Genomic DNA, 21,416 nt, shown 5'->3' with positions numbered 1-21,416 from the left:
ATAACTATTTCTCGCTCCCACTTACAAATCCGGTACGCTCATCTGTTAGCGCGATTAGATTACCAGGTTCTGGTTTCTTACTAGTGAAGTATTATATTCTTTGTTTCTTACCAATTATCATTCATATCCTTTTTAATGCATGCATGTCGATATGGTTATTATCCTGACGTCGATAAAAATTACACAATACACATCATCACTAGGCCAAGAACATAACCTAAAAACAGTTTGCAGATGGATAATTAATATGGTATTAGTTTAATATTATCAAAATTGAACGAACGAAACTCCCCAATCTCAATATGACAATGGGAAGGTGGGGAAAATCAGGAGCCGACATAGTGTAGTCACCCTACTTGATACATTTGTATGAGAAAAGTTATGTCTGAATATCTTTAAAACCAGACAACGAATATAAAATATTAGATGGTGGATATTTAGTAAAAATTTTTACTAAATGTTGAAGTACTTTCGAGTGTCTTAGGTGCTACAAATCGTAAGATATTTACATTTTTAACTTTCTCAAAACGTGTGGACTGAGTGAGCACTTACAAAAATTTATTATAAAAAAACCTGACACGTTAGTGGTTCGTTTTGTATTTTACAAATTCCCATTTCACTTTTACTAAACTATACACATATAATAGCGGTCTAAATCTTATGTTTTTCATCAAAATTCGGCTTTTCAAAAGTGTGTGGATTGAGTGAGCATAAGAAACTATTTGTAAAAAATTTAATACGTCACTAGGTGATCTAATATTTATAGAGGTAGGTTGGCCTATTTTTTACTAAATGTTAGTATATAAATATTATATGTTAAATGAATATATTCACTGTTTTCGTTGGTAGTTTGTGAGAACTGAGTGAGCACATGTTAATGGCTGTATCTTTTGATTTATCTTTTTACAAATTCAGAGATTCGTTTTACAATTGTTTTAGAACTTTTACTAAATGATCAGAATTTTTATTTTAATTTTCGGAAGGTGCTCACTCAATCCACACACACACAATACTTAGGTCCACTGTCACTTCGAGCTGTGAAAAATGTCTACTTTCTAAGCCAACGCAATCAAAAAAACAGCTGTTTATGCCGCAATTTCCCGCAAAATTTTAGACACTCGCAAGGGAATCAAAAACTCCCGTGAACTCAGAATCTTTATTGACTAATGATATCGGTACTGTAATGACAATTAAACAAAATAAACTACGCTCAACTAATTTGTAACAAACTAAGTAGTTAACTAAGAGGTCCAACTCTGCACCGCACTGAACTCTTTAAACTGCCTCCATTATGAGGACAATCTTATAAAACTTCTAGAACTTTCTTGTTAGGATTGCTTATTAACTTGCAGGAATGCAAATTGTTGATCGACGTAGAAAATGTTGCAATATTTGGTAAAAAAAGGAAATGGGATATCAATGGACAGCAGAGCTTTGTCAGTACATTTTTTTTTCAGAGGTCGAAATATGGAGCAAATTTATTTAACACAAAACCATATATAAACTAGTAAGAACTAAATAACATGAAAACTAAAATTAAGCCTATAAATAAAACTAACTAACAAACTAAAACTTACCTACAAAAATACTCCAGTTATAGAATCACATCATTATCAGTTCAAAAAGTAGTCAATCACTGAACAATGAATCTTCAAAAAAAATTACTTAGTAAAAATATACTTTGTATTCTATGCTTAGCTCAAGTGAATTTGAATATTACTTTTTTATTTTTATTTTTTCCATTGCTTTACTCTTTTTGTGTTATGGTAATAAACGTATTTTTATTTATTTATTTAAATGACCATATTATTATGTTCTGTAAAACGTCATAAATGTTAGTGTTAACCCAGTTAGGGTTAACCCACCATTTTATATGGAATTTGACAGATGACAGCCCACTAACCCGTGCCCTGAGTTAAGTGGTTGGTGCAAGTGGGCCTTAGCTTTGAAGAAATTGACGTATGTACCTATTTGTTGAGGTTCTTCTTGTATTCTAATTCTATTGATTATACCTACAATGCTATAAAACACCACATACTTGAATAACAAATAATGAGGCCACTTAAAATAAATACTTAGGTAGTGTTGTCCGCTCTAGTATCGTCCCGGCGTCTTACATATGTCTTACAGGATTTCACATATACACATGTATACCTTTACGTTCTATTCCGTCTATATTATTAGGAGCCTGTTGTGTCCCACTGTTGGGCAAAGGCCTCCCCCCTCTTTTTCCATTCGTCTCTGTTAAGTGCTATGTCTGGCCATATGAGTCGAGGTTATCCCGCCATCGCCGATGTGGTCTGCCGGATCCCCGGTTTGACTCGTGGGGCTCCCACTTCGTGGTTATCTTAGCCCACAAGTCGTCCGGCATTCGACAGACATGACCAGCCCAGTCCCATTTCAACTTAGCAGCTTTCCGAGCTACGTCCATTATCTGAGTCTTAGAGCGCAGTCTATAAATAAATAAAATAATAAACAAATAATTATTGGGGACACCTTACACAGATCAACTTAGCCCCAAACTAAGCAAAGCTTGTACTATGGGTGCTAAGCGACGATATACATACTTAAATAGATAAATACATACTTATATACATAGAAAACATCCATGACAGGAAAAAATATCTGTGCTCAACTGCTCATTACACAAATAAGGTAACGAACCCAATCATGGACAGTTAAAGAAAAATTTTTGCCTGTTTTTGATATTTCACTCATAAATGTAAAAATTCTACAGCTAAACGTGTTAAATCTTGAACGTCCTATCCTTCTTTTACATTTCAAGCGTATTGCAGAATGGATACTCCTATTAGTTTCTTCAAACTTAACAAATTAAAACTAGGTGTTTTTTCTCCAATTATGGACGGCAGTTCTCCAGTAATGGATCCCCCATTATCCACTCAGTTGCTTTTGGTAGCTCTAGTTACCAGCTGTCACCTTTATTTTACTTGACAATAGAGGCCATTGAAAATTTTAGAGCAATTGAGTGGTTAGGGACAGTGAAATAAGTTTAAAATTTTACTTTTAAAGCCAACTGATACTCAATGAGTCAATTTTATATACAATAAATACAATTAGTTTGAGTTATTTTAACATAGGATTGTTTCTTGTAAATTTTGGTTTTGTTAATTGTTCCTTGTCCATCATAGGAGGTAGGCAGTTTTTCGGTTCCAGTAATGGACACTCGCAAAATAACGCCATTTCTTTATATCTTTGGAGCAACAAACTAATATGTTTTATACCTCATCTCATGCTTAATGCAGTAAGTAAAACGCATTCAAGTTTACAGCGAGTATTATTTTTTTATTATTTTATACATGAACTCAACTCTCTTAGCAACATTACTAAGAATTCGTCTTGATATTTTTTTCAGTAAACTGATGAATCAAATCCTTCATAAATAACCGAATTAATTGAAACTTCAAAATGAAACAGCTCTACAACTCTAGTTTATGGTACATAGCCGTCAGTTTTTAGAAACTAATTTTAGATACTTATTTTTAAGGATTTGTGTTTTTTTGTCCATAATGCCATCACTGTCCAATTGTCCATTATGGGGTATTTCACCTTAATTGCCCTTACCGGGATTCGAACCCAGGACCGCGTATCAGCAGGCAGGGTCACTACCGACTGAGCCAGACCGGTCGTCATCTATGCTTGTAATGTTCTGTTCTGTTCTATTCTATGTATTCTGTTCTGTTCTATTCTATTCTGCTCTATCCTATTCTATATTAACTTAAAAGTTACGACACTACAATGTTTCCAATTTACAATTTTATTTACTATCGGACTGTACACTAGAGGTCACCATTGATTAAGAAGACATAAGTACGTATTACCATTCCAGGTACGCGAGGGGACGCGACTCGTACAAGCGGATGGAAATCTATGACGACATCGGCTCCAGCTTGCTGATGTACTTGGAGTCGCAGGTCAAAACCACTAGCTCTTCCATATGGAGGTAAGTCAAACCCAAAGGTCACTTATTGAGAGTCTTTAGGTCCAGAGAAAGAGCAGATGGTGTATAACGTCATCGATTACAGCTTACTGCTGGAAGGAGGGGGAGGGGGGGGGGCTGGACTTATAAAAACAGATGCAAGTATATGACGACATCGGTTCCAGTTTATTGCTGTACTTAGAGTCGCAAGTCAAAACCACCTGGGGGCTTACCATGACGTGCTAAAGCCGTTCAGTTTAGGTTGAGAGAGGGGGACGGAGCTATGTAACTGCTATAGCTGTGTCCCTTTCTCTCAACCTAAACTGAACGTCTTTAGTACGTTATGGTAACCCCCCAGGTCTTCCATGTGGAGGTAAGTCAAAACCAAAGGTCACTTATTGAGAGTCTTGGTCCAGTGGAAGAGCAGATGGTGTATAACGACATCGTTTACAGCTTACTGCTGGAAGGGGAAGGGGGGGCTGGACTTATAAAAACAGATGCAAGTTTATGAAGACATCGGTTCCAGCTTGCTGCTGTATTTGGAGTCGCAGGTCAAAACCACCAGGTCTTCCATGTGGAGGTAAGTCAAAACCAAAGGTCACTTATTGAGAGTCTTGGTCCAGTGGAAGAGCAGATGGTGTATAACGACATCGTTTACAGCTTACTGCTGGAAGGGGGGGGGGGGGAGGGGGCTGGACTCTTCCATATGGAGGTGAGACTCAGCCATCTGTCCCGAATAAGTGTAACGCCTGTGGGGGCGCGGCGTGCGGCGTGCATGTCAAACAATTGAAGCTCATACAACATCATACAAGTGCCCTGAGTCGAGGCTGCATAGCGTGCACGCAGGTGAGCCCGCCCCGCTGCACGGACCGCCTAACGGCTCAGCCACGACATTGGGCTAAGCGCGACAGCGGTGAGCGGCGGCCATATATTGGGGCGAGACACAGCGATGGGACTTTTCATTCGCACGTATGGATGCCGCTCACCACTGACGCGCTTAGACCAATGTCGTGGCTGGGCCGTAACCGTAACGCTCCGCTTCTATCGTCCACTCTGGCCTCGCACTAAAGATTTCAGACTCTTAAATAAAGGGGACTAGGGTTATAATTATGTACAAATAGATGGAAGTCTATGAATTTCAACTACGGGAGGACTGTCTAAATTCTTGCTGTCTTTGGAGTAAAGACAAACACGACATTAAATAAATAAAATAAATATATATTGATTTAAACTAACACGATCTTCACTCATATTATTAAATCTTATTAAATATCTTATTAATATTATTAAATCTTCGTGGAATCCAGTGATTAGCAAGTGTAAACGTGAAAAAACTTCCCGTCCCATACCATCGGATGTCGTGAGTGTTGTATGTAGGCAGAGTGGCAACCCTAGTGTAAAAGTGACTGATGACAATCAAGTGCGGGTAGTTCGAAAAACTCGTACAGCTAGAAGATGTTGATACAACTCCCAGCCAGTCTACCCGTGACCACGGACGTAATGTCATGTCCGAAACGTCGGGTTAAATATAAAACGTAAGCTTTACGCGATTAAGTCCCGTTTTAATTTAATAAAATAAATATAAATAAATATTGGGGGATACCTTACACAGATCAGCCTAGCCCCAAACTAAGCAAAGCTTGTACATACTATTAGGTGCTAGGCGACGCTATCATTACTTATATAGATAAATACATACTTATAAATAAAAAACATCCATGGCTCAGGAACAAATATCTGTGTTCATCACACAAATGAATGCCCTTACCGGGATTCGAACCCGGGACCGCGGCTTAGCAGGCAAGGTCACTACGGGTTAGGCCAGACCGGTCGTCATCTATTAATGTGGGATTTAAAGCTAGGAAAATATAATAATACTAGCTTTTGCCCGCGACTTCCCTCGCGTTAGAAAGAGACAAAAAGTAGCCTATGTCACTCTCCATCCCTTCAACTATCTCCACTTAAAAAATCACGTCAATTCGTCGCACCGTTTTGCCGTGAAAGACAGACAAACAGACACACACACTTTCCCATTTATTATATTAGTATGGATAATGACTCAAACACACAGGTAAAAATGTAAGGAAATAAAAAGCACGTATTGATGTTGACCGTCAAGGAATAGTTAGATGAGTGTGAATATGAAGGTTGACTAGTAACCGTTTTAATAAAATCTAGTATCTGATGATGCTCCTTCTTAGAAATTATGTTGCCTAAAGGATGACACGCTAGAACGAATGATATGACGGGATAGGTAGGGACACGACTGCCGCAGGCAGGAGTGAATAATAGGCACAAGTCTTTAATGTCCTTACCTCCTGAGTTACACACAATGTTTTTCATCACATTCGAGAGAAAAATACAGAGGAAACAGTCATATAAGGCAAAACCTTCAACCGGCGGCGTTGCTACCAGTAGTGTATCTTGATCTACATCAGATTATTCATATTAAATCCATTGTTTTTGATAACAAACACTTTTTGAACGAAAACAAACACGAAAATACTGCATATAAATTAAATGCAACGTTCAAAAAGGCATATAAATCATATAATTGAACTAAAATTTTACTTATTTTTCATTTAGAAGGAACTATGTGTCAATAGATACGTATAGAAAGAAGAGATCTTCAATCATATGACTCATCATCCTCCTCCTTGCGTTATCCCGGCATTTGCCACGGCTCATGGGAGCCTGGGGTCCGCTTTGACAACTCCAAGGTTTGGCGTAGGCACTAGGTTTACGAAAGCGACTGCCCTTCCAACCCGAAGGGTAACTAAGCCTTATTGGAATTAGTCCGGTTTCCTCACGGTGTTTTCCTTCACCGAAAAGAGACTGGCAAATATCAAATGACATTTCACACAAGTTCCGAAGAACTCATTGGTACGGTGAGCCGAACCCGCGACCTCCGGATCGAAAGTCGCACGCGTTTACCGCTAGGGTACCAGCGCTCAGACTATCATATGACTGCTTCAATAAAAATTAACACATCAGTACATCCCGTTTCGTTTTATCATGAATCATCCTTCAGACATGGGCCAAAATGAAAAGATATTCCATACCCTGTTTTTATTGAATTCCGTTAACTTTAAGGGAAGGTTAATTTCTCTAAGAAACTGGCGTCTTAACTCTTACGGTTATGGAGTTATTAAAAAAATTTTGACGACCGGTCTGGCTCAGTCGGTAGTTACCCTGCCTGCTAAGCCGCGGTCCTGGGTTCGAATCCCGGTAAGGGCATTTATTTGTGCGATGAACACAGATATTTGTTCCTGAGTCATGGATGTTTTCTATGTATTTAAGTATGTATATCGTCGCTTAGCACCCATAGTACAAGCTTTCCTTAGTTTGGGGCTAAGTTGATCCGTGTAAGGTGTCCCCAATATTTATTTATTTATTATTAAATAGTAGTACATTGTGCAACAAGGGAGGTAAGGGGGACATTATAGATGCGTGTTATTATTCACGACTGCCGCAGGCAGGAGTGAATAATAGGCACAAGTCTTTAATGTCCTTACCTCCTGAGTTACACACAATGTTTTTCATCACATTCGAGAGAAAAATACAGAGGAAACAGTCATATAAGGCAAAACCTTCAACCGGCGGCGTTGCTACCAGTAGTGTATCTTGATCTACATCAGATTATTCATATTAAATCCATTGTTTTTGATAACAAACACTTTTTGAACGAAAACAAACACGAAAATACTGCATATAAATTAAATGCAACGTTCAAAAAGGCATATAAATCATATAATTGAACTAAAATTTTACTTATTTTTCATTTATTTAAATATTTTGATCTGTTGTACTCTCCGTTGCTAGGCAACGGTGGGTGCCTCGTGTATGCACGCGGTCAAGCGCGAGTAGAGAGCATATTGTCAGATTGTAAATTATAACAATTTATCTGAGTTAAATTTACGAAATAAATGCAAAACACACTGAAATAATTGTAAAACATAAATAAAATGCATTTTTCATACCGTATAATATATTTTTCAGTACAGATGTTGTTTTTTTTACGCACTAGTGCGAGAAGTGGTTCATTATATGCCAGGTCGAAACTTCGGAGGCTCATCTGTACCTACTGAAAAACGTCGTACGATACACGTGCGAAAAGGAAATTCGTAACTCGTGTCGATTTAAAACACTCCCTTCGGTCGTGTTTTTACGCACTTGTATCGTAATGTACTTATTATACATACCTTAATAGTAAAATTTTGGTTGTGCAATAAAAATCCTTGGCAGATTGAAACATCATTGGCCTGAAGTATTGTACGGATTGTATTAATTTTTAAAACTAAATCCAGTATTCCCTTGGGAATAAAATAATACATTATGCTTCAGTACACGTAGACGCAATGATACCTTTAAACAGCAAATGTGATGAAAAGATAATTACTGAACACGTGTGTGACAGCCTTTACCAATTCCTAATGTTATTTGTTTTGACATGTGCCCTCAATCACTTGACACTAACTTGTATGTTATTCTTAAGGGTCTTTCACACAAATAAATTCATTTATTGTGTATGAAAATGAAGAAAAAATTTTATTTGAGAATTTAACTAAAAGTGATATACAGGGTGGTTCCTGATAATGAACCTACGTGTCGAATTTAACGGAAAACAAAAAAAAAATACGGTAAGTAAGTAAGTAAGTAAGTAAATATTCTTTATTGCACCACAAGGATAACAGATTACAAATAGCAGACATTAAACATAGGTAGCAACAGGCGGTCTTATCGCTGTAAGCGATCTCTACCAGACAACCTTAGGGTAGCAGGAAAAAGAATAGACATTTTGAAAATGGTAGTGCAAGAAATAATTAAAGGAATAGGAAAATTACACATACACTAAGTTAAATAATTATATACACCAATATTAAAAATAAATATAAAAATAAATAAATAAAAATAAAATATCATGTACACAAACATACACATATAAGTATTAATACATACACAAATGCATACACACATACATACATACATAACATAACATACACAGCAGCAAATTAAGGCAGAGATAGGTAATGATTCTTTAGTAAAGTTTTGAAGCTTTCAAGTGATTTAGCACATCTAATCTCTAACGGCAGGCCGTTCCACAGCCGAACCGCTCGAAACGTGAAGGAGTCATTGTAAAACTTTGTAGAGGAAGGAGGAGGAGCAAGTTGATATTTCCGTGAAGGTCTGACGGAGGACAGATAATTAAAACGCTCTTTAAGATAGGAAGGAGTAGAGGGGTTGAAAAGAATATTATAGAGAAGAGCTAAAATATGAGAATTACGGCGGAGACGAATAGGGAGCCACTTGAGCTGGGCGCGAAAGTTGGAAATGTGGTCAAATTTGCGCAGTCCAAATATGAATCTAATACAAAGGTGTATTCTTGTAACAAGAAATTAAGGCCCTTTGATGTCTTTTATTAAATTTCACTTATTTTTGAAACACGATGATTTATGAGTAAATGAGTGAAAGGTTAAATTAGGTTATTTCTATTGTAGAAAGTATTATTGATACTTAATATTATAAATAGGAAAGTGTTTGTGTCTGTTTGTTTGTACGCCTTTCACGGCAAAACGGAAATACTTAAAGCCTGACCAGAAAAATATGATTTTGCCCGCGGCTTCGCTCGCGTTAGAAAGAGGCAAAAAGTAGCCTATGTCACTCTTCATCCCTTCAACTATGTGCACTTAAAAAATCACGTCAATTCGTCGCTCCGTTTTGCCGTGAAAGACGGACAAACAAACAGACACACACACTTTTCCATTTATAATATTAGTCTGGATTGTCAGGAGGGCGCTGATATTCTGATATATGGGGTGACAGTTTAGTTTAGTATGGAGAAAATAGTTAAAAAAAAAGTTAATAAAATTCCGCAACATGACGCGTAGTCATATAATTCTGGTCAGCCTTTAGTTAAAAGGATGGAGAGTGACATAGCCTACTTTTTGTCTCTTTCCAGCCCCCCACTTCCCTAAAGCGGGAAAAGGAAGTTTAATTTTAAGACGATACGGTAGGGGTCAATTCTCCATACAAACGCTCTCGACTATTTCCTCCCTGGTTTTTGAAGATAGAGCAATGATTTTTTCAACACAGATTGTTATTATTTTTATCTGTGTCGAACCGTTTTGATTTTTTTGATATTCTGCTTTTCAAAGACTCTAGAGCCAATCAAAAATTTCCATTTCCGGTTTTTTTCATTGTGGCGCAAAAAAGGTGTGATACTCCAGATTGGTAACAATTAACCAAAAAAGCTAAACGGTCCGACATAGATTATTTCATTGTTATTCAGATTCTCAAATTTCGTTCCGATTGATTAAGTTTTGAAGGAGGAAAGAGTCGAGAGCGGAACCTCGATTTTAAAGATTTTTTTTTGAAATATCTTTTGACTGAGTTGTTCTTAATGGACAATATTTTTTCGATAAATCTAGTTAATAACACTTGTATATTTAACTAAAATTCCCAAGTTGAAAGGGGGGCTCCTTTCCATTTTAGCATTTTCGCTACCGTATCCTCCACAGAACTAAATCAAGATAGAAGGAAAATGCTCGGCGATTAACAGCGAAACCGAGCGTGTAACGTTTTGTGTCGAGCCTATGACGTCACGAGTGTACTTTAGTGATGGGAACGTTGTCGCCGCGTAACCTATTCGATCGATTGTGGAGGTTGCTTGCGGGATGCCCGCCGAAGTTAAAAATATCGGATGTTCATCTTCGTTGTGAAATGAAGTAAGTATATACCTATATTCGTGTGATGACAAACAATTCACTAGTAGGTATATAATTTGCCTAAGGCCAGGAACAAAGATTTTAGTAGGTAGATATTAATACTAGTTAATATTTCGTAATATTTTTAAGAAAATCGACCATGTACTCACTTCATTATCCTCATGTTATTTGTTACAACTTTTAGTAATATGTATATAAATATAATTAACCATTAACACATTTTTAGAGTTATTTTTATTCATAATAAATATAGAGCGTATTATGTTTGTATTTGTTTTTCTGCCGACCACAAATTCTACGTTAATACCGTAACTGTAACCTATTTTAAAGTTAAATTTACTTTTCACTCGTACTTTATATGTATAGTTTCATAACAATATAAAAACATAATTATAATTTCCACTGCTTCGCAAAATCGATTTAAATCGAATAAGGAAATCGCAGCATACATGACGATATAGTTCCGTGGTGCACCACTATTCTTAAGTTCAACGTGAGTTCGACGGACAAAATAACAAATCTACCTTCACTTTGTCTCGACAGTTTGAATAGCCTATTTTTATATCGCTTGTTTTAAACGCACGCCAAGTCGGACTCGTCAAATTAAAGCCGCAATGGAAAACTAGTTTGACGGCCGTACGTCAGCTAATGTTTTGATGATAAAAATAGGAAAATCGTGTTTTTTATTTAATAAAAAATATTTTAGGACAAATGGTACTTACCGATGATAGGAAACACTTTGTTTAACACTCTTGCTTTTATTGGTGGTGTTTGAACAGTTAATTATCGAATACCGACCCATTTTGTATTTTTCACTGTATGTCACTCGCGGGCAGCGGTCGGGAGCAGACTGACTTGCGCGGCGAACAATGTTGCTCGCTATTTAACTTTTCCGCACGCGAAGTAGATACACTTTTTCCTTCTATCTTGATTTAGTTCTGTGGTATCCTCTTAACGCGCGAGCGAAGCCGCGGGAGAAGCTTTTCCTTAATATTTGTATAGGCATAATGATGTAAGTATACGTGAAGGTCCGTAAATAGCCTTTTGTATTCGTGTTGGTGTTATATGAGACAACAGAAATATACTATGAGACTGTTTGTGTTTAGTTAACAAAGGTGTTTACCTGCTCCTGTTCCTGTTTAAATAAATAAGTCCTATGTATTTTGTAAACTCCACGGAGGACTCCTACTACTTAACTGTATCAGTGAGCCATATACAGGGTGCTTCAATTAACGTAATACAAAACATGTTATTCAAACTCGTCTACCTGTTGCTAAAGCACTATTTATTTATTTGTAAAAACATGTTTACATGACATTACAGTAAAACTAATGCGTCACGAAACTTAGATAACAATAACCATACTACTCATACTCATATTCATTTATTCATTCAACGCCATTTTACACGTCAAGATTTGATTTAAAAAAATAATATTCATACAACAATAATACTTAGAGAATAAATAGACAGAAGATTGAAATTACAAAAAGTTAGGCAATATTCACATAAAAAATGCACAAAAATATTTTTCTAATTAGGTAATAAAAAAATTGTCATAAGTGTAGAACGGGTGCTCGACCAGCCAATTTTTTAAGCGATAGGTACTTAAAGTTCGACACACTAGGCGCTTCAACCACATATTGCGGCAATTTATTATAGACGACAGGGTCCATCACATGTGTTAATTTGACCGTAAATTGGATTTCGCCAATTTACGGTCGATACCTACTAACTTTCCGGCATTTCGAATGTTGTACTTGGAACACATGTTGTTAGTTTTGTCACAGAATATATGTATAATAGTACTAAGTACAAGTACAGAAGGCTCACTCCTTTGATGTTCACAAAATGACGCTATTCTAAATTCTTACCTACATTAACAAACGGACCGCACGCGAGCAGCCGACATTGAATTTTTCCCCTCACTAGCTCGGAAACACGTGTTTTGTCCTTTAATACCAGCGGGTAAAAATGCATTTTATCCACTAGTGCTTTAAAATTGATAAAAGTAGGTGAATCTAGTAATAAAGATCATTTACCACCTGTGGAACTACTGGAAGTAGTGATAAAAGAAAATCTTGCAGTACAAAAGGCGGACTCATGCTTTAAGGCATTCTCTACTATGTTGATCTTTCTTTTATGCGGGGGGCTTCGCCCCCCGAGCCCTCCTTTATATGCTCTTAAGGGTCTCAAGAAAACCCTATCCCAACTTATTTTAAATACTACGTTGATCTTTCTTTTATGCGGGGGCTTCGCCCCGAGCCCCTTATTCATGCTCTTCAGGGCCACAAGAAAACCCTATCCCAACTTACTTTAAATACTACGTTGATGTTTATTTTATGCGGAGGGCTTCGCCCCCGAGCCCCCTTTATTTCCTCTTAAGGGTCTCAAGAAAACCCTATCCCAACTTATTTTAAATACTATGTTGATCTTTTTTTTGTGGGGAGCTTCGCCCCCGAGCCCCTCTTTACTTGCTCTGAAGGGTCACAAGAAAACCCTATCCCAACTTATTTTAAATACTACGTTGATCTTTCTTTTTTGCGGGGGCTTCGCCCCCCAAGCCCCCCCCCCTTTATTTGCTCTGAACGGTCACAAGAAAATCTTAACCCAACTTATTTTAAATACTACGTTGATCTGTCTTTTTTGTGGGGGGCTTCGATCGCCCCTGAGCCCCCTTTACTTGCTCTTAAGGGTCTCAAGAAAACCCTATCCCAACTTATTTTAAATACTACGTTGATCTTTTTAGTAGTTCCAGTTCATATCTTCCGGCTCCATCATCAGACCTTGAAACCTAATCGTAGTCAAAGTTCATTACAAGACTTTTCTAAGAAACCCAAAAACTACTATGATACGATGTTCTATCATGTAGTTCCAGTTCATATCTTCCGGCTCCATCATCAGACCTTGAAACCTAATCGTAGTCAAAGTTCATTACAAGACTTTTCTAAGAAACCCAAAAACTACTATGATACGATGTTCTATCATGTAGTTCCAGTTCATATCTTCCGGCTCCATCATCAGACCTTGAAACCTAATCGTAGTCAAAGTTCATTACAAGACTTTTCTAAGAAACGCAAAAACAGCTATGATACGATGTTACATCATGTAGTTCCAGTTCATATCTTCCGGCTTCATCATCAGACCTTGAAACCTTATCGTAGACAAAGTTCATTTCAAGACTTTTCTAAGAAACCCAAAAACTGCTATGATACGATGTTCCATCATGTAGTTCCAGTTCATATCTTCCGGCTCCATCATCAGACCTTGAAACCTAATCGTAGTCAAAGTTCATTACAAGACTTTTCTAAGAAACCCAAAAACAGCTATGATACGATGTTCCATCATGTAGTTCCAGTTCATATCTTCCGGCTCCATCATCAGACCTTGAAACCTAATCGTAGTCAAAGTTCATTACAAGACTTTTCTAAGAAACCCAAAAACAGCTATGATACGATGTTCCATCATGTAGTTCCAGTTCATATCTTCCGGCTCCATCATCCGATCAGTTCAACAGTACCATATTATTGTACTGTCATCAGAACTACATACAGCTGCCAATTATCATTACGCTACGATCCTTGGAAGATGGTTAAATTAGCCTCCGTAGATTCCATTACATAGTTAGTTACATACACGACGACCTAATAAAAGCGTGTTAATATTAATATTAGCGCCATCTAGCTGAGCCCTTCTTCTGTGTGGTACTGAGGTAAGTACGTTTTATTCTTAGACTTTATCTGTCTATACGGAGTTATATATGTCTTTGACTAGAAGTATAGGTACTCTAATGAGTATTATTGTATTTAGCGCCGTCTCTCGGCAAAATTTACTAAGTAATTTACGCGACTTGAGACTTGTGCGAACCTTTAGGCATGGAAAGTCACATGAAAAGTTGTCGAAACTAATAATAGATAGCGCTGCATTTAAATTTCTTGACTGATAACTCTAATACTAAATTGAATATACTCTAAGGTAGAGCAGAGTCTAATACCTCCGCTTTACAAAAGACCGCAATCAAGTAGCACTAGACTTTACTCATTGTTGTGTTCCTGCCGGTGAGTAAGGCAGCCAGAGCTCAACGAGGGTGCGGTACTCCTTCCTTCCTTCCCCCTCCTTCCTTCGGTCCTTTGAGTCGTCGGCACCCAGGCCCCTTCTAAGTACAGGTTTGTACAAGTTTCTAATGAGTCGAGTCGGCAACGCACATGTGCCACTCCTTGAGTGGCAGGCGTCCATATGTAACAGTCACCGCTTTCCATCAGGCGGACCGTATGCATGTTTGCCACCTACGTGGTACAAAAAAAAACTCTCGACGAATTCACCTTAAACATTAAAAACTAAATCAAAATCGATTGATTCGTTCGGGAGCTATGATGCCAGACAGACATGTCAAGCGTCAAACCTATTATTATTATAATATGTTTGCGTTGGTGGTTAAAAACAAGAAACCTCCTTCAAAACTATAATAAAACACAACTTTCTATGAAAATCGGTAAAGTGCGAGTCGGATTTCGACATTTCCATACAAAAAGGTCATGAGCGCCTGACGACATACACTAGATTTGTACTTTAAAGATTTTGCGTATATTTTGGAAACTATAAGAGATAGAGCAAATAGACTTCCGATTTTGGTTGTCGGTGGCACAATTTTTTTGTTTTCGTATATATACACCATTTTTTGGACCTATTAGGGCAATATTATGGTCAGTGCAGTTCTAAACAGTCGTAAGCGCCTCTTTTTTAGTAGGAACTTAAGTCATTTTGGCAAATGCTTAAAATTTTTAACAATTTCTAAACAAAAATGAATTTCTTTCTACCTGTCCATGGCGCTCACAAAATTTCAAAACATTTAGTAAGTACTTGCAGCGGCAGTGAGTGAAAAATCTCAATTTGAGTTTTTTTCTCTTAAGTCCGACCTACGCTTGACTGTAGATTTCTAATAGGTTTTCCTGTAATCTACAGGTAGAGGGCTATCTCGTGTATTTTTTTCAAAATTTTACGCTAAGTAGTTTCGGAGATAAGGGGGGGGAATGGTCATTTTTTGCTTATTTTCTTAAATTACTTCTAAATTACCAAAATAAAAACTATAAAAAAAATATATTTGAGATGCTTATAAAATGCTCTTTCATTTGATATGTAGCACAATATAGTTATAATAACTTTGATTTTTAATTTTCAATTTTACCCCCCAAAAGTGGCCCCTATGTTTAAATTTCGTTTAATTTCATTTAATTATATTACATGTCCGTCTTTGGGCCACTTGTTTACATACGTGTGCCAAATTTCAAGTAAATCGGTCTAGTAGTTTCGGAGAAATCGGCTGTGACAGAGGGACAGACAGACACGCGAGTGATCCTATAAGGGTTCCGTTTTTCCTCTTTGAGGTACGGAACCCTAAAAAGAGAGAAAATAAAGAGAACAATAATGAAAATAAAATTAAACAATTGATTTGGGCGATGACGTCACAGCGTGGCTCCGTTGCGTCGTTTGCCCCGGTGTGGGATTTGGCAGGTTGCTATGTTAGGTCGCGTGTTGTTAAACGAATTAATAATCATTAGTTTAATTGTTTTCTAAATCCTGTTATTTTGGTCACAACATGGCTACCCTACCTAGGTTGTTAAGAGAAAATAGTTAGAACCTAATTTTGAAGTATAAACTCACCTTTTTGGTTATCTAAATTGACATCTTATGAATAAAATGCATTCTGACATGTTACCTGTCACAATAATCAACACCTTGATAACTGAGACACCTACAACTGACGTATAGCAAGAGATGCCATGACGTCACAATGAGTGACCAAATTTCCAGAATTGGATTTATTTATTTTGTTAGAAAATTAGCAAAATTTAATTACGTAGAATTTTAAGATCTGAGTAGGTGCAATATATTCTTCGTCGTTAATAGAGCCGGAATCACTTATTTTTAGGGATGTACCGACTATGGCCGACTAGGCCGACTACCGACTAGTCGGCTAGTCGGCCAAAACTAAATTTTCGACTAAATTCACATTTTGAATGTCATTTTTGGTCCTTCGAACGCACTTTTCATGATTTTTTGCAAGTTCAAAGGTTCATGACAATGTTTATATACATTTTCCATTTTTGACAACCGGCTTGGCTTAGTGGGTAGTGATCCTGCCTATGAAGTCGATAATCCTAGGTGGGATATTTATTTCTGTGATAAATACAGATATTTGTTATTTAGACAAAAAAAATAGGAATTACGAATAGTTACATAATACAACCATAATTTTCAGATGGTAATTTAATTTTGTACTGTTTTTCTATCACTAATGAAGTGCCGACTAATCGGCCCTTTTTGCCGACTAGTCGCCGACTAATCGCGGACTACAAATGTGGCCGGATAGTCGGCTTTCCCGACTAGTCGGCGACTAGTCGGTACATCCCTACTTATTTTGTATTACGTTCATTGGAACACCCTGTAATGTAGATCGTAGTTTTTTAATAAATGTCATCATCGATCACTTAAATGTGTCCTTAAATGTTCGATTCACGCGTCGAATGTTGGGCCCTATGACATAACGAGTACATATGAATTAAAATATTTGTAGACAACATATTCTTTTTTAATTCTTTTTCACTGTATAAAATTAGACTAATTGTGTTTCCTTTATTGTATCCGGGAACACAAAATAAAGCTGCTTTGATTTTATTTGCTCTGTTTGCCTTTTAGATCGCACTGTGTCAGATACGTGTGTTCCGGCTTTTGGCGGCTTAGGGAAAAATGTTTGAAATAATATTATATTTCAGCAAATAAGGTAAAAAGGTTACGACAGAGGGTATTAAAAAAAAACAGCACGTTTAGTTTGTCAAATATGAGTACGAAACGTGTCTTTTGCAGATATTCTCAGTAATCAGTAATTTATTGCATTATTCATAGGTAGATAAAGTTATTACATTTTGTCTGTGAACAGCTATGAACCCTGTAAGGGCACTGCATGTTTATATTCTTAAAGCTAGCTTACTATCTAAATTACCTAGTTAAATAAACTTATTACTAAATTCTATATTATTTTATATCTGGGAGTGGCAAATCAATAATGATATAATTTAAGCATTAATAACTTACGATCTGTGTCTGTGTCTATGTAGATAGGTATGTGCGTTCCCATTGAGGGTCCACGTTAGAATTTCGAGCTTTTGAATGTGTCAGTCTTTAGTAAAAGTTCTCAAACGATTGTAAATTCAACCAATAATTTGTAAAAAAGAGTAGTAGTAGTGAGTTAGTTTCATGTGCTCTGCCTACCCCTTCATGGGACACAGGCGTGATTGTATGTATGTATGTATGTATGTGTGTAATTTGTAAAAGTAGGCACTCAAAAGTTACATTCGGTTAAAGGTGGACCCTCAGTCGTGCATGTCAGGAAATATGGATACCTGACATGCACGACTGAGGGTCCACCTTTAACCGAATGTAACTTTTGAGTGCCTACTTTTACAAATTATTGGTTGAATTTACAATCGTTTGAGAACTTTTACTAAAGACTGACACATTCAAAAGCTCGAAATTCTAACGTGGACCCTCAATGGGAACGCACATTAGATAGGTGTCTATAAAATTAATAAAATAGTCAAACACATACATCTGGCAAGCGTGGTCACTATGAGTTATATTAGAATGATAAAAAAAAAAGATTACTCCTGAAGTATCGATAATAATCAAAATAAAGCCAAATATATTGTCAACACGCCCTGAATACCGCCAATTTGAGCAAATAAGATACAAATAAAAGGTTCGAACAAAAGGCCTTCATATAATCCGATTAGTGTCAATTTTCACTTCGCAATGGATGGGTCGCAATCGGAGTACAATTATCATTTATAGCCATATTATACAATTCCAATTTGTATAAAAGACTGACTGTATAATCTCTATCTTTCAATTCTTATATTTCCATCTCGTGCTGTGTTGGTAAATAAATATCTTTTTTTTTCCTATTTGTGCATGCTGAATGTTTCTCTCAGAGCATAAGTTTATTGTGTTAACTACAAGTGGAAACTGTTCTGGCCGTTGTGTTAACTACAAGTTGTATGTGTAATTATATGCTGTTTGATTCCCTGTGCAATAAAAAAAAATCTGAAAGGCATACATATGGTGATTTTTGTGTTTTTATAAGAAAAGCATGCATTAACGTACGTTACAGTGACATTTGGTGCAGTGGAACTGCTGATGATGGTCAGAACGGAACTCCTTAAATCTAAACAGCATTCTTATAGTGACTTTGGTATTTTTTATAAGAACAGCATGCACTTACGTCCAGAACAGTGACATTTGGTGCAGTGGAACTGCTGTTTTTTTTTATTTATTATAAATGGGCTTACTCTTGGCCACAGACTAGTCTAAGGCAAAGACGTGGTCTACGAATAAAGATCAGAATGGAACTCCTCAAATCTGGGTGGCACGCTTATAATGACTTTGGTATTTTTATAAGAACAGCTTGCGTTTACTTTCAGAACAGTGACATTTGGTGCAGTGGAACTTCTTATGATGGTCAGAATGGAACTCCTCAAATCTGAACGGCACAGTTATAGTGACTTTAGTATTTTTATAAGAACAGCATGCACTTACGTGCATTACGTGTGACCGATGGTTTACCCACTAAAACTCCTCGACTGCCGTCTTACGCCGTGGCTTGCGTGGGCGACGGTCGCGCGATGGTCGCGCGACGGCGATGCGACGCATACGAAATCAAACCTTATCGATATGGAAGTAGACGATGCGATGAGACGCGACGGCGACGGTCGCGCGACCGTCGCCCACGCAAGACACGGCGTGAGGGCTATAAGACGAGATAATATTAGTATGGATTATAGTACTCATACTCATACCTATAGTAATTAAGTATGGATATAAAGAGCTTCGCTTACATTGGTATATAAGTACACTGTACCTAAAGGTTTAAAGCATTTTTGATTTTATTATGACTGGCATCAGGAAATTAGAAGGAAATTAAGATATGTCGCGCAGCGAGAGCTCTAAAGATATCGCCGCCGCCGTGATGATATTTACCTGGAGTCTCAAATATTTTTCTGACAAGCTATTTTCAAAATTTCCTGACATTTCTTAAATCACTTTATGTTTTTAATTTGACGACCGGTATGCCTAGTCGGTAGTGACCCTTCAAAACAGTATAATAAAGAGTACTATCGTACAGTATGGCCACTCCCGCTCCCTGCTGAAAGTGCCGCCCACCCCCTCTCGGTTACCTCACAGTTACCACCTGTCAAATACGTGAACAGTCGACCTGTCATATTTAACTCATACAATCATGGTACGCGTTTACCTACACGAGCTTAGACTGTCTGCTAGGAACGCGCCTCTTTCATATATTTGATCGCCAGTGTCGCCAGTGTGCTCATCCAATGATGCTAGGTTCGAGTCCCGCTGAGGACATTTATTTTTGCGTTGAACTCCTACGCAGATATTTATTTTTATAAGAGTCTTGGTTGTTTTCTAGGTATAATAGTTTGGATATCTAAATCTGCGTGAAATTTCCCTCAAATTCTTTTTAATAAGAAACTTACACTCTACAATAACAACTAAACAAACACAGACAGCTCAATCACAACTCTAATTCCCATTGAGGTACATCTCAATTGCTGACAATGAGTAAGCGCACAGCATCCTTACATCCTTAGCTACCGTTGTACGAATCTTCTGTGACTCGTGCCGTGTGAATCATGCGTGACTCAGTGTCCTGTTATCAATATCTTATAGGAGGTGCTAATTGAATGATTAGGTGACCTTTACCTGTGGTTAGATTTCCTTATAAGTGTTTTTTCCTGTCTGATTATAACTTGTGGTCACTGTTTTATATATGTTTTCAAATGCTGTAATAACACTTTAATACTTTTTGTCATTCACACGAAAACAATAACCTCTTTAACGCCATCGCCATCGCTTCTTTAACACCAGAAAATGTCTCTGACTTAAGCTAGCAAATATAAGGCGAGCATGTAGCACGCACGCGGGTGACAATAGTGGGTATAAAACCACAAAATTAAAATTTTGAAAAAACCCCCGACCGCGACATAGTGGACCGATTTTCATAAAACATGGCTAAGAACACTCCCGACTAACTCAGCTTTCAAACAAAAAAACTAAATCGAAATCGGATCATCCGTTCGGGAGCTATGTTGCCACAGACAGACACACACACAGACAGACAGACAGACAGACAAACAGACAGATAGACAGACAGACAGACAGACATACACACAGACAGACACGTCAAACTTATAACACCCCTTCGTTTTTGCGTCGGGGGTTAAAAACCACAAAATTAAAATTTTGAAAAAACCCCCGACCGCGACATAGTGGACCGATTTTCATAAAACATGGCTAAGAACACTCCCGACTAACTCAGCTTTCAAACAAAAAAACTAAATCGAAATCGGTTCATCCGTTCGGGAGCTACGTTGCCACAGACACACACACAGACAGACACGTCAAACTTATAACACCCCGTCGTTTTTGCGTCGGGTCGGGGGTTAAAAATACGAAGCACGTGCCCGCGCCGCACTAAATAACCAAGTCAAATGTTGTATTTGAATTACTTCTTAAGTGAACTCGAATTTGGGACCTTAAATCTTAATTATATTTGTATTTTGTCCTGGATATAATAACATTGTAGTTATCCCGCGCCAGCGCTACAAACCTCGCGAATCGTTTATAGATGCCAAAAAGAAAAGAATTGACACGAACTGTCACCCTGACGTTTCATATTTTCG

At 37.4% G+C, this 21,416-nt stretch overlaps 1 protein-coding gene across 1 annotated transcript in view; it reads left to right on the top strand.

Annotated features, from left to right (window-relative positions):
- The window catches only part of LOC125230338, a 142,238-nt gene that overhangs the window by 22,367 nt on the left and 98,455 nt on the right, over nt 1–21,416 (top strand). Inside the window, exons 3-4 of the mRNA XM_048135470.1 lie at nt 3,848–3,961; nt 4,464–4,517. Of these exons, the coding sequence (XP_047991427.1) occupies nt 3,848–3,961; nt 4,464–4,517 (168 nt within the window). The remainder of the gene's footprint in view (nt 1–3,847; nt 3,962–4,463; nt 4,518–21,416) is intronic.

The sequence above is a fragment of the Leguminivora glycinivorella genome, chromosome 10 (genome assembly GCF_023078275.1).
Source record: "Leguminivora glycinivorella isolate SPB_JAAS2020 chromosome 10, LegGlyc_1.1, whole genome shotgun sequence".
NCBI classification, from domain to species: Eukaryota; Metazoa; Arthropoda; class Insecta; order Lepidoptera; family Tortricidae; genus Leguminivora; species Leguminivora glycinivorella.
This window is presented reverse-complemented; position numbering and strand designations above follow the sequence as displayed.